The 24,206-nt window shown below is 39.5% G+C and overlaps 1 protein-coding gene across 2 annotated transcripts in view; it reads right to left on the reverse strand.

The window, feature by feature from the left end:
* TMEM131L (transmembrane 131 like) overlaps positions 1 to 24,206 on the reverse strand; it is a 150,205-nt gene that overhangs the window by 40,626 nt on the left and 85,373 nt on the right. For both annotated transcript variants that reach the window (XM_070608848.1, XM_070608849.1), the window contains exons 8-17: positions 10,827 to 10,904; positions 10,472 to 10,625; positions 9,147 to 9,205; positions 8,485 to 8,593; positions 6,442 to 6,535; positions 5,769 to 5,922; positions 5,042 to 5,212; positions 3,655 to 3,724; positions 2,472 to 2,589; positions 1,250 to 1,391 (exon numbers count right to left, since the gene is read on the reverse strand). In XM_070608848.1, the coding sequence (XP_070464949.1) occupies positions 1,250 to 1,391; positions 2,472 to 2,589; positions 3,655 to 3,724; positions 5,042 to 5,212; positions 5,769 to 5,922; positions 6,442 to 6,535; positions 8,485 to 8,593; positions 9,147 to 9,205; positions 10,472 to 10,625; positions 10,827 to 10,904 (1,149 nt within the window). The remainder of the gene's footprint in view (positions 1 to 1,249; positions 1,392 to 2,471; positions 2,590 to 3,654; positions 3,725 to 5,041; positions 5,213 to 5,768; positions 5,923 to 6,441; positions 6,536 to 8,484; positions 8,594 to 9,146; positions 9,206 to 10,471; positions 10,626 to 10,826; positions 10,905 to 24,206) is intronic.

Below are 24,206 nucleotides of genomic sequence, written 5' to 3' on the forward strand. Positions count from 1 at the left end.
GTTACTCCAGAGATCTGCCCGCAAAGCATCCATCACCTGAATCTAATCACGGGGAACCATCACACGAATCAAATCGAGGCACATTCTTGAAAAAAAAAATGGCCTGCACACTTCAAAAATCTCTACACCATGAAAGGCAAAGAAAGGCTGAAGAAGATTAAAGAAGATAAAAAGACCTGACAGAGCAATGCGAGATCCTGAATTGGATCCTGAGCCAGTGAAAAAAAAAAATTGCTATAAAGTTTGCTAGTGGGATAATTGGAAAAATTTGAATCCAGACTGCAGACTGGATAACATTATTCTGATTAATGTTACATTTTCTGATTTTGGTAATTATACTCTGGTATGTAAGAGGATGTTATTGTTCTTAGGAAATGCACACTGAAGCAGTTAGAAGCAAGGGGGCATAATGTCTGACTGTCAAGTGGCTCATAAAAATATGTGTGTGGAAAGAGAGAGAGGGGAAATAAAAAAGCAAGTGTGGCAAATGTTAAAAACTGATGAATCTTTGTGAAGGGCTATTGGGGTAGTTCTTGGTACTATTCTTGAAAGTCTTCTCTAAGTTGAAATTATTTCGAAGTAAAAAATTTTTTCAAAACAGTCTGAGGACGTCATCCCTAAGAAACCTAATGAGTGCCTGAGGATATAAACTACGACTCAGATCATATGGAACATGGTCCTTTGGCAAGGAGACTTAGGAGACGTGAACGGAAGTCTGCTGGTGTCACCTCCGTCCCTTTGCCCTTCTTCCTGTCACCGGAGCTCAATGAGAGGAGCACACACAGGAAGGAGTCAACACGCTGAAGTGGGAGAGTGAACAGACAGAGCCTGGTTGACGACAGCATCACAGAGCCACCTCACCAGCTTGAGACTTCTCTCCTTTGAGCTGCTCGTTATGACTGCTCGTTATGAAGCAAACTAACTCCTGTTTAACCATGTGTTAGTCAAGATGTTCTCGGTTGTTTGCAGTTGAATACTTTCTTTGCTGACAGGTTGCGAATTAAATACAAACATCATAAAATGTATTTGTTTTATGCACTTTCTGTCTGCTTCGAGTTTATTCATTATTTTGTCCTGTGGACACCTCCCTACTAAAAGCACTGAATGGCATATGTGTGTCACTTAATAGTGAATTCCAATTAACTTTTGTTCTAAAACAATATTCTTGAGGTGGAAAGACTCTGGTAACGTAAAAACTCAAGAGCTGGGGTGTCACTGACGAGGAGGGTGAAAGGCATACGATCCTCACCACGCTGTTCCTCAGGGCGGTTGCGCTGAAGTTTAACACGAGGCCCGGCTCTGTGATCAAACGAGGCAGAAAGACAACAAACGATTCTGACTCCTTGGATTTCTTCAAGTGGGCAAAGCGAGTCATTCCTAAAACAGTCCTCCTGTGCAATCCATAAAGAAAGAAATTATGATGAAAAATAATTTTGATATAAAAAAAGGAACTCACTAAATATCACTCCTACTAAAAGGAACAAGGACTCTTGGGGGAAAAAATGGCTTATTCTGGGTCTGAGGAAGAGAAAGTAAAGATGATCCTCGAACATGCTGTTTTACTGGAAAGAAAGGAAGGGCTCAAAGAATGATGGGAACAGGTTAAAGGGACCCCACAAGCTAGCCTGAAGGGGCTCTCATCAGCCAAATCTGGGACAATTTAGCGTCAAAAATAATGATGGTAATGGTGCTGATGACCAAAGAATCCACAGTGATGCTTAAAAAGAATGGAGAATGAACAAAATAATTAGACACATCATCATTTTACAGCCATTGGTCTAACAACTGACCCATGCGAGGATTATCAACGAATCCTAAAATCATGGGGTGAAATATTCTTAGGGAACAGGAAATTTATAGGATCTCAAATTATCACAGCACATATTACTTAATAATTGCAAAAGGAAAAACGTGTCTGCAGTGCAGAGAGATCCATCACACACACAAGGAGAGAGTCAGATGATTCAACTTAGCAATGTCAATAATGGGACAAACTGGCATTTATGTCCCTTCTGAGGTGATGCAATGACAAGAACACAAGACCAATCAAGTAATTAGTACTCTTCCCAAAAATGTTTAACATGAATGTAAACTTGAGGAAAAAAGTCAAAATAATCCATAAAGTATTTCCTAATAAAGTACTGAGGGTTGAAGTACCATGATATCTACAGCTTACTTTCAAATGACTCAGCGAAATGAAAATGTGTGAGTGTGTCCACATAGATGCAGATGTAGAGACAGAAATAAAGCAAAAACGGCAAAATGTGAACAACTAGTGAATCCAGATGAGGAATATTTGAGTATTTATTGCATTATACTTTCAACTTTTCTGAGGTTTGAAATTTGTCAAAATAAAAGGCTGAAGAAAAATACCAATTATTAAAAATTCAGTACTGCAATTTCAAAAAAGTACTATGTGATTGTGTCTCCCCAATGCTGAATACAAGAAAGGAAGACAGGGGAAGACATACTTGCAGACGTCACCATTTTTAAATTTCTTCCATCTTTCATACAATTTATTTGCAAGTTCGGAATCCACATCCCAGGTAGATCGATCCAGAGAAAGGCTCCCTTCCCAATTCGGATTTTCTAAAAGTTAGATCAGATTTCATATTTAGAATTAGAGAAAAGGCAATTCGATTGGTAAATAATGCCAAGGGCTGACTGTTGATCTTCTCAAACTGAGAGGATGGGCAAGTGGATAAACGCCCCTCTCCTTGGACTGCTTTACTAAAGTCCCTCTAACTCAAGGGCAAATGATAGATCAAATGAAACAAACATGTATAAACAAAACTAAATCGAATTATGCAAAGGGGATAACACAAAAGACACATGGCTCATGAATACACCCTGAAACGAGTTAAAATTATATTTGGACCATTTCTTAATAGCTTTAAATCTAAAAGCCCAAACTGCTTCCATGTAGATGCCAGTGTCTGGGGTACCATGTGGAACACTGACAGACCAATGGCAGTCCTCCTCAGAGGGCACAGAACAGGGGCTCAGCCTGGAGGGGGTGCATGTTTATAAACTGGTCTCCTGTTCACCTCACCCTCTCTGGTCTATGTGTTCTGTCTCGTCTGTGCTAAAGAGCATATCAGGATAAAAAAGTGAGAATTTCCCAAAAGAAATCTCTGTACTATAATACTCTCCTTAAATATTTTAATAAATAGAAAGGCAGGAAAAAAAAAACAGAAGTAGCTTCTATATCCACACTCTGTGGCCTTCGGTCTCACACAACAACTAGCACCCTCAATGAGATGTTTATGCTCCTGTAACTAAGGTCTTCAAATGCAATTCCAAATCATTTTTACTAACTTCTATTCAGCCCTTTTATAAGAGGACCAGAATAACCTTCCCATTTTTCCTGGAGACACAGTTGCTAGGATGATCAAATAATGTGTTTGAAAAATTCTCTTATGAAAGTACAAGCTACTTAAGGGGGCATTATTTACACCAGCACTGTGGATGTCTTCGGAGGATTCTTAACAATTTCAAGCCATTCTGTTAATGATTCTGCTCTTTAAGAATAGAATAGGATGCAGTGACATTCACAGGACTAACTATTCCATCTACAAATGCTAACTTTCCTCACTACTTCCCACCCGACCCCAAACTAGAGTTCTAGAGAAAGCCTAAGGGCAAGATACTTACCTGCTTTTGATTTTCCCATGAAATAATGCATGCCACAATGTGCTATCACTTCAAAACCCAGACTCCCTTCCTAGATTGAAAAGTAATATATGAATAACTTAAAACACAACACTAAACATAAAAATCCTAACGCACTCAAATGCAAAGCAGACATTGGCCTCCACCTCAGTGAACTTCCCTTTAACCAGAAGCCAGACAACTAGAAAGTGATTTCCTAGCTTCCTTTAATCTTGAATGAGAGCTGTGAACTCTCTCTCACAGGAAGGATCGTGACAGTGGATTCTGTACCATAATCAATACTCATACCCCAAAGACACCAAGCTGCCTTCTGGATTAAAGATCAAATTAGTCTCAGGACACTCTTAGTAGGTTTTTTCAAAAACCTGTACTCTCATCCTCTCATAAACATATGCCAATCTATAGCAACTCCCGTGCTACTCGGGACATTTAAATTAATGTTCCATTCCCTACAGCTTGGGAAAGCACAGACTTGTTACTTCCACACATCCCTGAAACCTGCCTGCTCCCTCCCCCACTCACTCTTCTATGTATCTCTTGACTGGAAAAAGGAAATTTCTAAGAAATATCCCCTGCTCAAAACATGGATGAATGGAATTAACCTTACATATTGTTTAGCTTAATTTTAGAGGTCCTATCTTTAAACTTATAGCTAAACATGAGGCATTCCTATCTATGAAACACCAACGCTAATAAGTGAGAAAAATCATAAAGATGGTTGCATGAATGTCTCATAGTGAAAAATTAGAATCTGGTGTTATACAGAATAGCTTGGATCAAAAAGAAGCAATAACAGTAACTAAATGAAAAGAAATAAACATCAAGAAAAAATGAGACATGTTTAAGATAAAGATCTAAATTAAATACAATTTGCCCAGATTTTAGAAAGCATTTTCTTAATTGTGAACCCTTCAGGCTTTAAATTTGGCCCACTAAAGAAATTCAAAGATTACAAGCAACTGAGAGTCACTTACCAGAGGTCTAAATAAAGCATTTAACCATCTAATTTATTTGAAGTCCTTGCAAATATGTACTAAAATCTCAACTCTGTTTTCTATAGCAAGCACATCTTCCTTACTCTACAAATTCTGGAAATAAATGAAGATGAGACTCATCTACTTGTAACGCCTTACTTCTTTCAAGAACTTCAAATTATCTTATGAAAAACAGAAACTCTTTTCAAAGACAGATTTCCATATTTAAACAATTTCCCATCTAAGACTGGCCTGGTAATATCCTTCAACTTCTTAAACAGCCTTAAAGAACATGAGCTTAACTCAGCCAATAACACCCAAGCACTAGAAGATGATAAAAAGAAACAGTAATTTTTATAAAAATTTTAACACATATATAGAGTTGCAAACAATACCTTGGTGGGTGCCGAGTAAATCTGTAGAGGTATTGCAAAAATAGCACCTATGTTTGTAGTCAAAAATACATTGGTGAATAGATTTATGGCAATGTCTTTAACAGCAAGTTTCAAAGAAAATATATTCCAACAGCCTGGAGGTAGAAATAAAGGGCCAGTGAAATTCAGAATCTAAAAAGAAAAGAAGCAAGAGAAATTACTTCTCCTAACACTAATTATGATTAAAATCATTATAAAGTATGATACTATAGTTCTTCCAGACTTCTGAAAAATATAATTTTACTCAATTATTTCCAGGTCAAAGAATGAAAGATTTTTAGATGAATGATTAGGTTTTATGTAATGTTTAATATGCTGTTTTTAAATTTCACAAAAGTAATCTTGAAATTTTCATAGGCAGTATTTTACCAAAACCTATTTTATCATGAACTAGGCTTATTTTTACTAAACATAATCTTTTCAGTATAAACTATACATTATGATATTTTTTAATAACATTAAGTGTGAAAATCCTTAAAGGATATATCCTGGTCCCTTTAACCTCCTTGAACAATAGTTTAAAAAAATTAAAAAAGAGATCATAAAAGTAATTATGAAAACATTAAAAAGACAAATGCTTGCTATAAAAATCATTAGGTAAAAATTAAATTTTATCAATACTAATTTCATAGCATCTGACCTTAAACAAAGCTTACAATAACCTAAAACTTGGATAAAAAATATGTACCTTTAAAATGTGCTTGGTCTCCTCGGAAACAAACACGTCATTTAATACAACACTACGATCAAAATGGTTGAGGTACCACATCGACCAAACTCCTGATGTGTTCTCGTGAGTCTCTATGTGAAACTGGGTTGCAGAGGAGTCCATTCTAAAATACCTGTGAACACAGGACGTGCATGCTATCAGCCATGAGTGTGAGACAACTGTTAGCACTCGAATGAGCCCCTGACTGCAAAAAGAGGAGCTGTACAAAAGAGCAGAGAACGAAAGTTGGCGTTGGAAATCAGCTTACAGATCCGTTTCTTCAACGCTCTTGCTCCCAAGTGGAGCATCTGAAGGCCGGAGGCAAAGAGGCCTGGTAAGGACCAGGACAGCTCACAGAGGCCACCAGAGCAAAACCAGGACCTGCCTGCAGCTCAGAAAAACAGAGCCAATAATTTTTCTCCCATAATTTGTTTCATGAACTGAATCATTCAGCTTCCTCTTTCCCATTCTGCAAAGAGCCCTTTTACTGCTTGTGATGCATTAACGCATTATGCATTAATGCATTAGCAGCACGGATGCATGACGGCAAGTCCAGAGAGAGAGAATCACACAAGCCTTATCAGTTATAGTTTAAAATAATTTCTAGACCAAAAAAGGTAACACAATTTCAGGGAAAGCAGACTTCACCTACCCTTGAACCACAGGAGAGGAGAGGCATGCTCTTAGTGTTGGAGTGTTTTTTGTTTTCTTTACATCTTCTTTCATGCCACTGTCACATGATGTAGCTATTTTGAGGTATAAAGAAATAAAAGTGAAGCCTAAGTATCTTTGCTTTCATCACGCCTGAACAAAAACAAGATATATGTTTTATTTATAACTTTTTAATTATTTCACTTTTCTGTCTCCATTAAACTCATGCATCAGATTTAAATGGTAACATCCTTTCTCAAACACTCCTCTTTTGTCTTGACCAGCTTGTTGCCAATTATCTAGAACCTGGTGTCTACTACCACCATTTCGCTTTTTCAAACCAACCTCTCATTTCTTCTTTGGGGGGAAAAAAAGAAAAAAAGAGTCAGCGCTTTGTGGCTTTCCCTTTGCAAAGATCTGTATTCACCGTAAATAAGAGGAAAGTCCTTGGGTCTGCCAGAGATGATAGAGGTGACACAAGCAGCTCAGCTGGCTGGGGTGGAGAGGAGCATGTGGAGGGATGAGCAAGAAAGGAAGACACCTAAATAGCAGGAAGGAGCCTCAGAGAGAAAGTGGAAATGCATTTCAAAATGCTGCTGATTTATCAAAACAACACTGTTAAGCTTTGCTTGAGCTAGGTCATCATATCAAATCACTGGTGTTGATTCTTAACTCTGATACTAACACCCAACTCTTGTGTTTTTTAAGCTGTATACATGGTTCCAAAAAAATTCACACACTAACAAAAAATGTGAAAAAGTCTACCTTTCACCCCTGTTTCCCAATTTCTTAGAGGAAACAACTGTTAGCAGTTTCTTGAACATCTTTCCAGGTGTTCTATGCATACACAACTACATAGATATCCTTTAAAAAAAACAAGATGTACACACTGCTTGCATCACACGTCTATGTATGCTTTTTATTTTTTTAAGTTAGTGGGGGTTTTTTTTTTGCTGGGAAAGATTCACCCTGAGCTAACGTCTGTTGCCAATCTTCCTCTCACTTTTTTTCCCTCCCCAAAGCCCCAGTACATAGTTGTATATTTTAGTTGTAAGTCCTTCTAGTTCTTCTATGTGAGCCACCACCACAGCACAGCTACTGACAGACTAGTGGTGTGGTTCTGCACCCAGGAATGGAACCTGGGTCACTAAAGCAGAGTGTGCCAAACTTTAACCACCAGGCCATCAGGGCTGGCTCCATGTATGCTTTTAAGAGCTACAGACTACACTCCCCTGGAGAGGAACCACAATTTAACCAGTCTCCTATCAGTGGATGTTTACACTGTTCCGCTGTCACAAACAACACGCATTTCTGTAGGTATAATTTTGAATACATATGAGTATATCTGTAGATAAGTTCCTAAAAGTAGAATTAAGGATCGAAGAGCATACACATGCATCTTAAATTTTCATAGAGATTGTCCATTTCCCCTCGCTTTTAAAAAGCCTATATCACTTTATACTCTTGTCGAAAATATGAGTGTTTTTTCCTTAATCATTACCAACACAGAATATTAACAATCTTTTTCATCTTTATCCATCTCAGTACTTGTTGCTTTAATTAACATTTCTTTCAATAGAAGTGAGGCAGGAAATGTTTTCATATGTTTAAAATCCATTTGTATTTCTTTACAGAACTTTTTAACTCTTAACAACCTAAAGCTAGGATTGGGTTTATACTCACTTGACATTCTGCATTGCATTCTACACAAAGAAACAAAACTGCGCCAGCAAAACCTCTCTATCTATGAAAGTAGCACGTCCAAACACATTTACATCCTAGTCTTTCAAATCACCAACTGAGGTAAGCTCTAAATTCAAAATCCTCCATATGTGGCAGAATAAAAGTGGCATCAACAATAATAGCTTTTTCCACCATGCCATGTCTAAGAACTATTAAGGGTGTGGTATTGAAAGAAACTCATTCACTTTCTTCAAACCATGCCTAATCTGTAGCCATGAGTCATTTCACAGAAACAACTGCCACCCTAACAACTAGTTAACAAAAATAAAAAGACAATTTCCAATATTTTTAAAATTTGTACCTTTGCAAGTAAAAGAGGCAATTTTTGTAAAGTTTGTCGTAGAAGTAGGTAGGAGTACGGGTTCAAACTGCAGAGACAGAGCATCTCTTTGTGAGAAATGATGTACATCCTATAACAAAAAAAAAATCCAGCATTACTCCTCCCAGCTGGGAGAATACTTCTCCAGTTTGAATCAACTCTGTTAAAATAACTAAGTAGCTCAGACAAGCATATACAGCAACTGCGCAGGAGATGTGTCTCTAACAGCATGAAGGGGGTGCTGATAAGCTTCATCAAATATGGGATCAAGCAAGGGCTTAAATTAAAGCAAAAGAGAATAGAGACAAGTGTTCTTGTATCTGTCTCTGAAAACTTCTCATGTTCTGTAATTAAATATACACTTGTGGGGCTGGCCCCGTGGCCGAGTGGTTAAGTTCGCGCACTCCGCAGCAGGCGGCCCAGTGTTTAGTTAGTTCGAATCCTGGGCGCGGACATGGCACTGCTCATCAAACCACGCTGAGGCAGCGTCCCACATGCCACAACTGGAAGAACCCACAACGAAGAATACACAACTATGTACCAGGGGGCTTTGGGGAGAAAAAGGAAAAAATAAAATCTTTAAAAAAAAAAAATATATACACTTGTAAGTTTAATAGTCACCTTATGTAAGCATTTAAAATTACCTGTATCCATATAAGGCTGTTTCCTGAATGTAATATATACATATTTACTGCCGAATCATCTGTCCAAAAGAATCAGAGTAATGAGATTAAAACAAAGAACCATCTCATTCTCGCACCTTAATATAGTCGTTAAAATATCGCATTACACGTTTCTATAAAAAATGTGACTCATTTTTCAATACTGAAATTGAAACTAGGAGCTATTTTCTGTTGGGTGTTCTTTTAAGTCACAAGAAAAAGGACCCTTACAAAAAGATTGACCTCCCAACATAGGCTCTCTAAATGAGGAAGAACTACCCATCTAGGGTCACACTGTTTCTCCTCCGGATGAAACTAACAGCTTCAAATAAAGTTATGTTCTCCTGTTGATTACAGAGTCCCGCATTTCCTTATTTAGATGACCATACTAGGGAAAAACAAAAGCCTGGGATCTCAAAACATGGCCTTCCTTTTAACCCTCATGGGATCAGGGTCTTCTCTACATTGATGTCCACCTGGCCATTCTGAGAATTACCCAAAACTATGAACCAAAGGACTGAAAGCTCTCCTGCTGATCCGTCACACTAGAACTAATTCTGAGGACTGGAAAGTAAATGATGTTTGACCAACAATTAAGACTGCCAATATAAAACTACATTTTGGTACCATTTCTTTCTCTAAATATATATATATATATATATATATATATATACACTCACATACCAGAACAGTCTTGATAACTAACGGATAATAGCAAACCCTACATTATAAATGTCATGGATCATAAAATATGTATCTCCTACAAAAGTTCTTAGAAATTCAAACTGATGAACTATGCTATTTCTGGTAAGTAGGACATACATTTTCAAAGATAGAATTCATAGAAATGAACACTAAAATTCACACTACTCTAACTTGTCAGGAATCTGGGAACAACCAGCATCCAATCAACTATTAAAAGAATAAAATAGCATGATTTGGTCAAGTGAGCTTCTGCAAATCAGTAAAAGTGGAACAAGAGACACAAGATTTCAAATACCTTGTGAATATTTATATTAGATTGCTGTGTCCATCTAATTTGTGTACTATCTCCAGAATGCCAAGAAAAATTATTCCCAAGGAAACTCAGAATGGTTTGCAGTTGCCACTGAATTTATTCCAAAATAATACAGATGCACTAGTAGTTGCAGATTGAGAACCAGTTAGTATTACAATCTCTTAACAATGAAAGCACAGGCCCTTTGTCTTAGAGTGTAACGATATCATCTACAAGTAAATGTTATAGAACGATGATGCAGGTTAATCAAGACACATGATAATAAAAATTTTGAAAGATTCCACCTTACCTGAGGTCTCAGATTTATCTGTAGCTACATAAATAATAGAGAGATGATCTAACAAATCTTGTGTGGTTTCTTCAAATTCTTTTGAAGAGTTCTCCATCGTTAGAATTATGCTCATTTGTAGCCGTAAAATATCATCAGATTCCAGATAACAACTCTGAGATCAGAGGGATGGAAAAAAAGAAAAAACTCAAAAAATCACCCAAACTTTTTGATTTCAAATTTTATAAAAAAGAAAAGCACTTAAGGTAAGGACATGTGTATTTCTCCGAGAACAGAATGTGCTGTTTTATTTTGTATTTCTAAGCAAAGAGGCAGGAAGGAAAGGAGAGAGAAAACACTACATTTTTTATTTTACCTTTAATTGCTGACACACTTTATTATGTAAACTGCATTCCAGTTGCACCTGCAAGAGGCTACTATTAGTGGTTTCTGCCTAAAAGAAGAAAAAAGGGGGAAAAAATACTTAGAAACAATAGGCTCACTCCAGTATTAATATTAAACAATCTATCATTTATTCAGAAACTACATTCACTCATTCACTTATTTATTCATTCCACAAATATCTGAATATCTGTTAGATGCTGAGTATTACACTATTTACTGAAAATACAACAGTGAATAAAACAGAAAAATCCGTCACTGAGCTTACATTAATGGAAATCATAAGCTCTCCCTTGGGCAACACGAAAATTCCTATTATGGAAGCAGATAAATATGTCCTAAATATATATGGGAACACTCTAGTTTGGCATTTCTTATGCTTTGTGAACATTTTGTTTCAACATAGGAGTCTACTTTTATTTTAAAGTAGGTTCACCCACTAATAGTCAATCAATTGTTCTTATGTCTGCCTTCCATCTGTAGAACGACCTTAAAAGCTATGACAAAACCATAAGTGATGTCGCAAATTCAACTGGCTATCATTTTTCATATGTGGAAGAGCTACAGATGGAAGAGACAAAATTATATGGAAAGAATGCAGAATTTCATAAGTTCAAAGATCTTAACAGCCACACGGGATGATATTGACATCTTGAAGACAAGGAAATGCAAACTCCAATCCAGGGATACAGTCATTTGGGTGGGAGGGTGGGGGCTGCAGACAGGGAATACACAGAAAATTCAGGGGCTCGTCCCATGGCCTAGTGGTTAAATTTGGCATGTTCCACTTTGACAGCCTGGGTTTGGTTCCCAGCAGTGGACCTAAACCACTCATCACCAGCCATGCTGTGGCGGTGACCCACATACAAAATAGAGGAAGATCGGCACAGATGTTAGCTCAGGGTGAATCTTCCTCAAGCAATTCTTCCTCAGGAAGGAAAAAAAATTCAGGTAGTGCAGCATGTGAATTTCAAGGACCTTGGCTGTGAGATTTCCTCTTTAGATGAGTTTGACGCGTCTGGCATAGTGATTATAAAAGGCACTTGGCTTGGCAGCCACAATCAGAACACCAGGAAATCACGGTCAGCTAAGAAGCCATTCCCCAAATCCTTGGCAGACTCAATTGTGGGTAAGTGTCTATTCACTCAAGGAAGATTTAGTATTAAGTAGAATCACCACAATTACATTTAATTTGTTAGATTTATAAGAATTCCCTAAGTACATTATATAAAAACAAATTTTTAACTACTTCAATTGTCATTCAGCAATTAAAGTATAAAAACATAGAATAAAATATATTACATTTTAAGATGTTGTAAAAATAGTTAAGGAGTTTAACCAAGCTTGTAAATGGAACCAAACATTAATCAGAGACTTTTTTCAAAAACTAATTGCTAGTATCTGCTAGACTTAAACAGAATAATACCATTTGTGAACTGAACCTAAAATCTTAAGAACTAGATGTTTTAATTTGTCTTTTTGTGAACAAGTCCCACCATCAAAGATATAAACAAAAAAAGCCCACTAGTATTGTCTGAAATTGCTTTCACCAAAGTTATAAATGACCTCCTCATATCCAAATCCAATAGCAACTTTTCATTTTGTCCAACCCTTCTGCACTTAACAACATTAACCACTTGTCCTTCTCTTGGTTGTCTCTCTGGCTCCTCCTCCTCTACCCATCAGATGTTAGCATTATTCAAGTTTGGTCTTCTGCCCTTTCACGCTCTCCCTAGGGGAGGCTCTTTCACATGTTGAAACCACCCATACTTATCTCTGCAGCTCAGACCTCTCTGCACTCCCATGTGTCCAACCAACGACCGGGCATCGCCTGCATCCTCACATATCCCAAGGCAGCTACGTCTGCTCTATACCTCGTCTTAGCACCATTATTCATAGACAGCTCTATTATTCACACAACTGCTTAAGCCAGAAACCTGGAAACCAACTTCACTTCACCTTCTGACTTACCCTCCTCAAACAAATCCATAACCAAGTTAGATTGATTGTACCTTCTCAGCAGTCCTTGAATCCATTCATTTCTCTTCATCCCTAATACCCCAGAGATCAGGGGTCAGCAAATTATGCCAAATACAGTCCTCTGCCTGTGTTTGTAAATAAAGTTTTATTGGAACACAGCCACGTTGATTCCTTCACTCTCCAGGCCTTTACTGAAAAAGTTTACAGATCCTTGCCCTAGTAGGAGGTAGGGAAGGAGCGAGGTAGGTAGGCTGGTGCAGTAACTTCTTCCTAGTCTCCCTGTGTCCACTTCTGCCCTCTTCACTTCACTCTCCATGCTGAATCAAGAGTGAGTTTACAAACATGTGAATCAGGTGATACCACTAACTCCTTAAAACTCTTCAAAGACTTCCTGCTTGGCCAAAGTTCCAAATTCTTCCCTATAGCTACAAAACTCAAGCACCTGCCTAGTCTCCACCTCTCTGTTTATACTCCAGCCTCACTGGTCTACTTTCTGCTGTTTTGCCTTACAACCTCTGAAATTACTGTTCCTTTGCTTTGAATCTGCATCCCCAATCCACCCTCCCTTCCACCTAGCTATACCCAATTCATCCTTCGTCTTCCAGCTTAAATATCATTCCCGTGGAGATCCTCCCTGACACAGCTAGGGTAAATGCCGTTCCTCCCACCCATAGCACCTTTTATCCAACCCTCTTTAACATTCCTTATTATAATGTAACAACATGTTCAAGGTCTGTCTTCCTCAGCAGATTGCAAGCACATTATCTGATGCTTTTGCCACAATGCCTACAGCTTAATCAACACTCAATATATAGCTGGTGAATGAAGAGAAGTGGGCACAGAGCCAGAGACGCTTGCTTGAAAAGTGCAAGCCTGAAAAGGGCAAGAAACTAAAAATAACAAACAATGGCTATAAAATGAAAGAATATACCAAAACCTAGTATTTGGCATGTGCTTCTCATCTGAAACTTAAAAAAAAAAAATCTTAAAGAAAATCCCATATCAATACGGTTTGAACATATACATTTATAATTATTTTTTTTCAATCTACAGCAATTTAACTATAGGTCTTAACCTGACAAGGCAATTCTATTCCCTAAAATATTTTTTCAAATACCAAGATGTAAAAAGTTCAAAATTATAATTGTGGACACAATTAAAAATCCTATTTGCACAGTGATTTATGTGATTTAAAGCCTAATATTTTGTCATTTTTGGTAAGCTTCTGGATGGATGAATTTACAATTTACCATTTTAAGTAAGATTCTTCTATTAGCTGGAAGCATAACAAAAACAAACTACTATATTGTTTCATTTGTTATAGAACATATTTCAGAATCCCACAAGGGGGAGTTCCAGCACCTCCAGGCTCCTCTTGAAGCACCTTAATGTTTCTCAAAGAGAAATTTAAACGTTCGTGTCTTTCTCAGAAGAATAAAACTATGATAATCTTGACTTAAAAAAGGAAACCATAACCAAAACATGAGCCAGGTGGGGCAACCACACACACACGGATTACGAATTCTCCCTGCAAGGATGCCAGCTGAGCACATTTGTTATGACAGTAGGACATCTTATCCAGCAGTGTGCCTGGGCAGATTCTAACAGGAAAACAAACAAAAACCTACTTCTCCACTTTTGAAACCTCCTACACTACTTTAACAAATCAGCTCATAAATTTTATAGCTAAAAGAGAAAATAGTTCCTTAGAAGTTTTCAGAGAAAGTATATGGTATTATTCCCTTTTAGAAGATAGGGAAAAATGTGGTTCGGAGGGGTCAAATGACTTAGCAAAGGTCCTGAGCTTAGCTAGTGGAAAACCAGGGGGAAAAAAAAAAAGCAGGTTTTTTGACATAAGTCAGTACTTTTTCTAAGTAAATCAGAATAGACCAAGTCTATTCCTCCTAGGTTTAAAAGCCTAAAAATTCTTCAACATGGAAACATATATTAGAAAACCATGTCAAGAGATAATGCAACAGTCAAGAAAACGGCAGTGTTAAAACTCCTTTTGTAATTGCTCGTATTCCCATGGTTTTGTGGTGAAAGGCTATGAGTCCAGGTAAATGGATCCAAAAGAGAAAAAAACATCACCTTCTTCTACTTACTAAGAAACTGTTCTTTGTACACTGGGCCAGGGGCAAATGCGATTTTGGGGTATTGTGTGCAATTAAACAGGAAAGAAAGTGATAGACGTTAAAAAGTCCTAAGTCATTTTAGATGACTTTTATTAACCAGAGTAAACCATATCCTAACAAAATCTATATTAATCCAGACAGAATCTATATTAATCCAGACAGAATGAACAAAACTTGAAATTATGACATTCCCAGTAATGACCACACATGAAAATCTTTAAGTAAAATAACTTCTGAAATATAAAAGAATTACTTAGATAAATCCCAATCTTAGATTCTTTCTCAGACATTTTTCTCCCCTTTTACAACTTTGAATACTACATTTTAGAGGTCCTTACAAAAGTAAATCTCTTATGCCAATGTGTCTATCAATAGGAACACAGATTTCATATAAGCCTTGTGACCGTTCCAGCCAGTGGCCCACACACATGTTGCTAGGTACAACACATTCTATACAGCAAATGATTTTCTATAAAATGGGCACTTTCTTGGGTTCTTTCCATATAACACTCATGCTCTATAACCGAACTCCTAATTTAGGGTTTCCTGCATAACAGACAGGCTCAGCTGAGTTATTAGTAAGCACTGTATGGTTGCTTTACCCTTTAAGAGCAATTGTATTTCAACCCTCACCACTACCATTGCCCTTCTATTGTCTGAGGGCATATAGAAGTCTTAACCACTGAAACAAAATTTACCTACCTTGCTAGACCCACTGGCTAAAATATTTGTAAAAACCGAGGAACTGGCTGATAAGAGTTCTTTGTTTTAAGGGAAAAGGGGTTACAGCAATTGTACAGCATGTTTCTCTATCCACATCTTTTTAGAAAAGGCAGTGTGGCCAAGTGGTTTTGCAGTCAACACAGACTCAAGATGAAACCCCAACCATCAGACCCTGGGGACATTCCCTACCTTTCCCAAGACTCAGGCTCCCTTTCTATAACACAGAGTTAATGAACTCACGGCCACGTTATGAGCATTAAATGAGATATATATGCCAATCACAGGGCACAGGGTAGGCCTTCAAAAGCGAGCATTATTATTTTTCTTTCCCACATCAAAGCTGCTAGAGAGGAAACTCCTCTTCCCCATTCCTTGGTTTCTAAGAGAAGGGATTTCTCTTTCATAAACACTCCAAATTCTTTCTGTATTCTTTCACAATTCATTTAGAACCCAAGAAAAGAGAGATGTCATTTACTGCATACCACCTCCCACCTCCCTGAAATGTGCCAGAAACCCTGAAAGACAGACAAAAGGTAATTTGGAGAAGAAGTTAACACTTAGATGTTGAGACTTTGAGTTGGACCAAGTGGCAGTGACCCGCATTGTGCAACACCCTGCCTTACACTCTGGGAGCTGGCTTTTAACCATTACAACCTGGGCTGGCAGTGCCAGCACAGCCATGAGGGGTTTTCACCTTGGTAGGTCATGCACGCTTTGGTGGCCCTGTCCAAAGACAAGCAGCTATTTTTACACCACTGGATGCTGTTGGGCCTTAAGCAAATGGCAAGTGGGTCCTGAAGGCCTAATTCAGCCCTTGAACCTGGGCCCAGGCTTGGCAAAAGTTCAAGCTTTATGATGCAGGCTGCGGCAGCTCGACCTTGAGCAACATGGGCACAACTTTTACCTAAGTAGGCATGGCCATGGCAAGGACTGGGCTATAAAAGAAAGGGTGTTGCAACAGAAAATAGTATGGTGGTTCCTCAAAAAATTAAACATAGAATTACCAAACGATCCAACAACTCTACTTCTAGGTATATACACAAAAGTGACAGGAGGGGCTTAAACAGATATTTGTACATCCGTATTCCTAATAGCATCATACACAATGATCAAAAGGTGGAAACAAGCCAAAATGCATCGATGGATGAATGAATAAACAAAACACGGTATATACAATACAATGCTCTATTATTCACTCTTAAAAGGAAATTCTCATGCTATAACATAGACGAACCTTGAAGACACTATGCTAAGTGAAATAAGTCAGACACAAAGGGAAATACTGTGTGATTCCACTTATATGAAGGGAGCTAGAATAGTCAAATGCACAGAGACAGAAAGAAGAATAATGGTTACCAGGCACTGAGAGGAGGAAGTAATGGAGAGTTAGTGTTCAATGGGTACAGAGTTTCAGGGATGAAAAAGTCCTGGGGATGGATGGAGTTGATGGTTGCACATCAGTGTGAATATACGTAATGCCACTGAACTGTACGTTTAAAAATGGTTAAATGGTAAATTTCGTGTTATGCATATTTTACCACAAGAAAAAAAGAGAAAAGGGAGAAGGAAAAAGAAATAAGAAAAAAACAAAGAAAAAGATATCCAGTCAGGGCTCTCTTCAAAATAGAGAGAGCTTCTAGAATACTATCTCCTTCTTTTATAGCCACGTCTTGAAGAAACTGTTAAGTGCAACTCCAGGCAGGCAATACAGACAGGCTGCTCTGAATTCTGTTTCTTTCCCACGCATTATCTTCACGGCTAAGAGTTGGAACTGTGAGAGGGTTTAGCTTACACTCATGTGATTGGCCCACAGACTCAAAAGTTCCTCCCTAACTCACTGGCTCTAGATTTATTATTCATCTAAATGCTTAGCACTGCTTTAGATGTTCAAGATCCAAAGTGAGAGATATGTGGATGGGTGGCAGATTTCATAAATAAAGAAGCAATAAAGGTATTCTCATTAAGGAGATATGCGCTCAGCCTGGGTTGAGTTGGAAGAGCAATCTGACCAACTTATTGCTTGCACAAAGAAGGCAACCACTAAGGTCTGTCCCTCCCAAAGAGGTGCTAGAAGGTTAGAGAAACACATTGTAATCTTCCTATCAGGGGAAGAGGAACAAGAACAAGAAATTAAAAGCAGGAAGGCTGACTGATGAAGCAGGAGAAAGAGAGGGCTCCCCTTAGGAGAAAGGCTGACATCTTAGCAAACAACTAGACATGGAAAAAACAGCAAAAGAGACCTGAAGATCTGGTTCAACAGACACGAAGTGAGACACAGACAGCCTGGGATCTAACTGAAATGAGGGAGATATATCTCTGTGCTTGTTGGGGCTTAAAAAAAATCCAGTAAAAGAAGACAAGACGCAAGATCTCAGCAGACAAACTGCTTCCCCCAAAGGAACCAGAATTCACTTCTAGGAACTATGGAGAAATACCCTTCTGACAGAGTAAACCCATAGTAAGAGCAATTGAGGACCCACACCTTCAAGGATGGAGACAGTTATACCAATGGTTACATTAACTCTGGACTGGCGAGGGGGAGACCAGGGAGGTCCGAATAGAATGCTCAGAGCATGTCAGGCAGAGATACAGCTATGGCCTCTGCCCCGAGGAAACATGTTTGAGAAGTTTATGGAATTAGGACTCAGTCTAAGAGAAGGCACAGCAAAGAAGAAACCCCAGAAAGGGGCACCAGGCAGGACCAGACTGACCCCAGGCCGATTTAGATAGGAGAGTATCTCCTGTGTAAGATTATCCAATGCAGGGAAGAGAAGATTCAGCGGACCTGGAACTTACTGACTTTATCTCCCTTGCCCTGGGAGAACTCACAAGAGACTATCTAGAGGAACAGCATCTAGAGGAAAAGAAATGTACTAGACCAAAAAGTAAAGGAAAAAGTAAAAAAAGGATGCACCAATTCCAGCAAACAGTAGTACCTTAAAAGTGTTAGAGAAAGAAAGAGATCAAGAAAAGAAGCTGGTTAAACACCTAGAAACTCAAAGAAGCCTTCCTGAGAGGAAGAAGCTACAGGAGAAGACAAGTGCATCCTGGAGGCACAGCCTGTGCCTGCAGAGAAAGAAGGGGCCCACTCACCACCTGGAGGAGACAGTGAGTGGCTCCCAGCCAAGGTGCTAGCCCCAAGCTTCCAGCGTGTCAACAGCAGCTCCCCTCCAAAAATCTGCTGAGATCGATGCTCCTCTTCAAATAAGTGGGATGAAAAGGGAAAAACTTTCCCTAAGAAGTAGGTTCCAGAAGCCTCAGCAAGTCCACAGTAAGAGGGAGTGGAAACCACAGTGGGCACAGGTCTCAACGTCCCTGCCCACAGACACAGCATAAGCTCCATCCCCAAACAGAGCTCAGATACTACCAGCGCGGGAGTGCCAGAAACAAGGGCTCCAGGACAGAAAGGAGAAGAAAAACACAACAAGTGACTGAGCTGCCACCATCGCAAAATTTCTAAACTCTGAGGGCAGACCAGAAGGTCTCAGGTGCCACTTCCTGAGAGAGGAGGTGGTATGCACAGGGTGCTCCTCCCAAATCCCCAAGTCCCAAATGCGCTTCGTGATGGGTGATCTCTCCTCATCCCGTTTAAGTGCAAAGGTTGGACTCTGAACAACAGGTACAAATGGAAGCTGAAACCATGGTGATGCTCTCTCCATCCTCCTTCCCTCCCCTTGGCAAACAGGAAGTACTGGGAACAATGCTGCTTAGAAAGGGCTGAGATGGGGGGCATGCTTTCCAAATGTGGTGGATGTAAGCTTGATAATCTGATATTCTTGTGTGCCTTCTTAAGACTCTAGACTCCAGGGAGGCTCAAGAGAGACTCAGTATTGAACTACCAGAACTTCTGAAACCCCAAGAAAGCTGCGCACATTCTAGTGAGAGCGAGCCTGGGTTGTAAGCTGCTCAAGACTTCCCAGCTGCACACAGGCATGGAGAACTGCTCGGGCTAAGACCAAAAAAAAAGAAGGAATTGGGGAGGGCTTCAAATTCTTTGAATGTTAACTCACAGGCCAACATAATTTGATATGGGACTGGAGCCTTGAACTTTCATGTCTTGCCAGGGACTGAATCTCTGAATTTTAAATTTCTCCCTGAGAGTTTCATAATAGGAAAGGGTTTATATACAAAAACTTCTTTTTTTTTTAAGTTAAGTGATGAATGCATTTTAGCTGTGTGCCAAGTGCTAAGCTTTTCACATGCACTAATTTATTCAACAGCTACAGCCCTCCTATGAGGTAGGGCTATTATTATCTATTTTATAGATAAACTGAGACACCAAAAGGTTAAGTAACTTGGCCAAGGTCCTTCAGAACCAAGATTTTTACCCAGGTGGTCTGGTTTTAGAATTCCCCTTCCTATTCACTACACAATATACCTCTGTGATGGGGCATCCTTAGACGGTTTGTATTTTTTTATTGGAATATCTTAACTCTGTTATTTGATGCCATTGCAAAAGCTCTGATAAGCTGTATTGGATATTAGACTGTATTGACTATTAGAGAAGAATGTGGGATAGGAAATAGATGAGGGCATGAACTTTCAACCTTGGGCACAGTGTGGCTTTGGAGTAGATTATCAATGATTACTAAAATCCATCTCAGAACTTTCCAGGGGCAAACTCAACAGCACACTCCAGGAGTCCAAGGGGATCAACAGAGAAATAGGGGGTTTGTACTGGTGGGAGGAAGAACAGGCTGAGGAAGGTGGGAGCCCAGCCGCCAGAAGTCTGCTGGTCTCCTTGTCAGAGAGGCAGGGTCACAGGCTTAATAACAGGTAAGCCCAATGAGTACAAAACTGAGGGATGTCAGACGGAAAGGATGCTTTCCCTAAGTACTCCTGTCCTCCTGCCCCAAGCCCTCCTCTCCCCTTGAGGTAAAGGGAGTTGCCTTTAGTGGGTAACAGACCACGATCCCGTGCTGTATGCAGGGGTGAAAAGGCGGGGGCTCTCCAAGGAGCTGGTTTCTTTTCTTCTCTCTACACCCTGGGTGAGGGTGTCTGTCCTTGATTCAAATTTCCCTTCCAGTGAGCCACCCCACAGTCCGCCCTAGGGGATTAGGGAGTGAGCGACTCTGGCTCTCTTATCTCAGCAGACACAGGAGAATGTGGCTATCAGTAATATAAACGTGGCATTTCAGTTCTCCAACTCCTGATTCTTATATACTCACTAGTTCCAAAAACTTGGCCGAGAAGAGAGGTGCCTTCTATTGGGCATCTTCAACTCTTCTAACAGAAGTTTCTAGACTATTCTAATATAATAAATGTTTGAAAGACGCCAAAAAGGATTCATGTCTTATAACTTCATAAATAGCTGAGATTATAGTTCTTCCTTTTTAAGATTATTTATTCAATTATCAAGCAGTTATTTACCTCACATTATATGGCCAGGCTCTGTGCAAGGTGATCAGAAAGTAAATATTGACTAGGACATGACTCCTGCTCTTAAGGAACTTATAATCTTAGTAAACGAAAACATGTACATAAAAACAAATGCATCTGAGTATGGTACTTGCAATGATGGGGATCTCTCAGGGTTTTCAGTAAGGAGCTAGTCAGCTCTCCTGGGAGACAAAGCCAACACTGAGTTACAAGAGAGACCAGGAAATTATGTTCTCCTAGCAGCCAAGAGAGCAGAGACGTTAGAGAAGCAAACAGTTGGAAGATGAGGGCAGGAGGCTCCCCTGGCTCTGTGAGATAAAGAAGAGGGGAGAGGGAAGAGAAACACCCACACCCACACATCTTGGTATTTCTCTCTTTTCAGTCTTTTTTTTTTTTTTTTGAGGAAGATTAGCCCTGAGCTAACTACTGCCAATCCTCCTCTTTTTGCTGAGGAAGACTGGCCCTGAGCTAACATCCATGCCCATCTTCCTCTACTTTATACGTGGGATGCCTACCACAGCACGGCTTTTGCCAAGCGGTGCCATGTCTGCACCCGGGATCCAAGCCAGCGAACCCCAGACCGCCGAAGCAGAAATGCGAGCACCTAACCGCTGCGCCACAGGGTCGGCCCCTCTTTCTAGTCTTTATCATGCTTCTTTCCTTTCTCCCACTCACCAACCCTCTCTCTCTCCTCAAGTCCCATTCCATTGAATCATTCTCATCTGTAGCTCCAAAGAAAATAAGAAAAAATTTAAAATTTAAGCAATTTCCTTGCTTTTAAAAGCTATATTCCGAGGTAGGCAGGCAGGGGAAATTAAGTAATGGCATATATTTACCCAACATATAGTAATAACTTTCCAGAGTCTGACAGCCTAACATTTTTACGTAAAAAAGATCAAACGACTTTCATCATGCAAAGAAATGTTATTAATGCATTATAATTACAAGTGGATTTGAGGGAATTCTCAGCTGTCATGCTCAGTAAATCTGTTTATTTCATTTAACTAATTATGTAACATGATCAGGAAACCAGGACAGACACAGTGGCCTTTAACCTTTCCCTGTTCTCTATTTTCCATCTACAAATCCTAGATCGGACTTTTGCAACTTATTTGTTAGTGAGAAACATGCCTTTTTCCATTTCTCCTGTCACTCTATGATTGAAAAAAGCTCTCCTTATTCCCCCTACACTGATTTTACCGCCTCCCTTCCAGATTGCCACGATTAATTGACAGGGATCAGCACCTCAGGGGAAATGTAGCAGGAAAGCAACTTGGGGCACCCTTCCCCCACCTGGCAGGCACCAGGCTCCCCTTGGCCCGGGACTATAGCCCTTTGCCCAACACCTGTCCCAGGCAGGCAGGCAGGCACAAGGGCCTGACATCACCACTCCAAAAGGAAAGGCTGTGCCAATCTTAAAAGGTTAGGAACTCCTGTCTGAAACGTATTAGATATCACACAGAATACCCAGAAATAATCTCTCCTTTACACAGCCCAGTAACACCATCCCGTGGAGGGGGAGGGGAATCCTCATCTTACACACACGCTCGGAAAAAGTACCAAAAGGAGATGACAAAATATTCATCCTGGTTACCTTTGTTGTGTGTGACTGTGGTCTTGGGGCTTATTTCTGATTTTTCGCTTCTCTGTTTGCCTTATCTTCGCGTAATTATACTATAATTCCTTATAAGCACGCTCTCTTTTTTAGACAACTGAATAACACGATACCAAGTTGGGACACACACACACAAAAGCACCTTTACTTGGAGGGGCTCTGTATCATCGGTTTCCCTCTATCTTTAAAACCTCTCTGGGTTTCCCATATTGCCTTATAATTCCATTTTTAACAATAAATATTATTTTACAATGATTCCAATAACAATTTAAGTTCTTTTCAATCTCTGAGGCAAGCTTATTGCTATATATGCCAGATTCTGAGACAATGTCGATTTCAAATATCCTGGTTTTCCCAAATAAACCACTGAAACACTCCTCAAATCTCAATAGTTTGGATCCAAAACAGCACTGAAGAAAATATTAAAAAATAAAATCTCCAGCCAGCCCTGATGGCCTAGCAGTTAAAGTTGTGTGCTCAGCACTTGGGTGGCCCGGGTTCACTTCCCAGTTGCAGAACCACACCACCCATCTGTCAGTGGCCATGCTGCGGCAGCGGCTCACACAGAAGAACTAGAAGGACCTACAATTAGCATATACAACTACATACTGGGGTTTTGGGGAGGAAAAAAAAAAACTCTTGCTTTTTCATGAGCCTAACACAACTATATTTACCTATCACATCCCACCACATATTTCACAGTTACAATCAGAGGGTATGTTCTAGCTTATATTCCACTATTCACTCGTCAGACGTTTCTACATAACCATCATAATTATAACTTGGAAGAACTACTTAAGAGTCTACTGTGTTGATATAGTCAAATTCATCAAATCCTTTTTCCACTGCTGAGCCTTTAAGCTGTTTCTACTGTTTTTGCCATTATAACAATGCTGCAAAAAATTTTATTTGCATTTATCTTTCCTGGATGATCAATTGCTAAGTCAACGACATGACAATCATTAGGAGACTTACCATACGTTGGGAAAATTTAAAGCATACTGAGCTGGCACAGCCAATCCTGGCTCTGCTCTCTTCACTAAGTAACTTAAACTCTAAGTCCATTCTACAATTTCTAAAATAAGAATAATACCACCTGCCCTGGTAGTAAATCTATTGAAGGTCAAACTGGTTGATGTGGTGAAAAGATGAAGTTATACAAATCTTAGATGTTATAACTGGCAGATATGCTATTTGCGGATCTCAACTCAGATGCCCACTGACTCATCTATTAAAAACTCTGGGGGGGGTCGGCCCGGTGGCACAGCAGTTAAGTTTGCACATTCCGCTTTGGCGGCCTGGGGTTCATCGATTTGGATCCCGGGGGCAGACCTATGCACCACTTGTCACTTCCTGTAGAAGAAGATGGGCATGGATGTTAGCTCAGGGCCAGTCTTCCTCAGCAAAAAGAGGATTGGCAGCAGATGTTAGATCAGGGCTAATCGTCCTCAAAAAAAAACACCAAAATTCTGGAGGACAGCCTCAATGTACTGCAGTAAGTTGATACTGAGATTATAAAAAT

This window comes from Equus przewalskii, chromosome 2, assembly GCF_037783145.1.
Source record: "Equus przewalskii isolate Varuska chromosome 2, EquPr2, whole genome shotgun sequence".
NCBI classification, from domain to species: domain Eukaryota; kingdom Metazoa; phylum Chordata; class Mammalia; order Perissodactyla; family Equidae; genus Equus; species Equus przewalskii.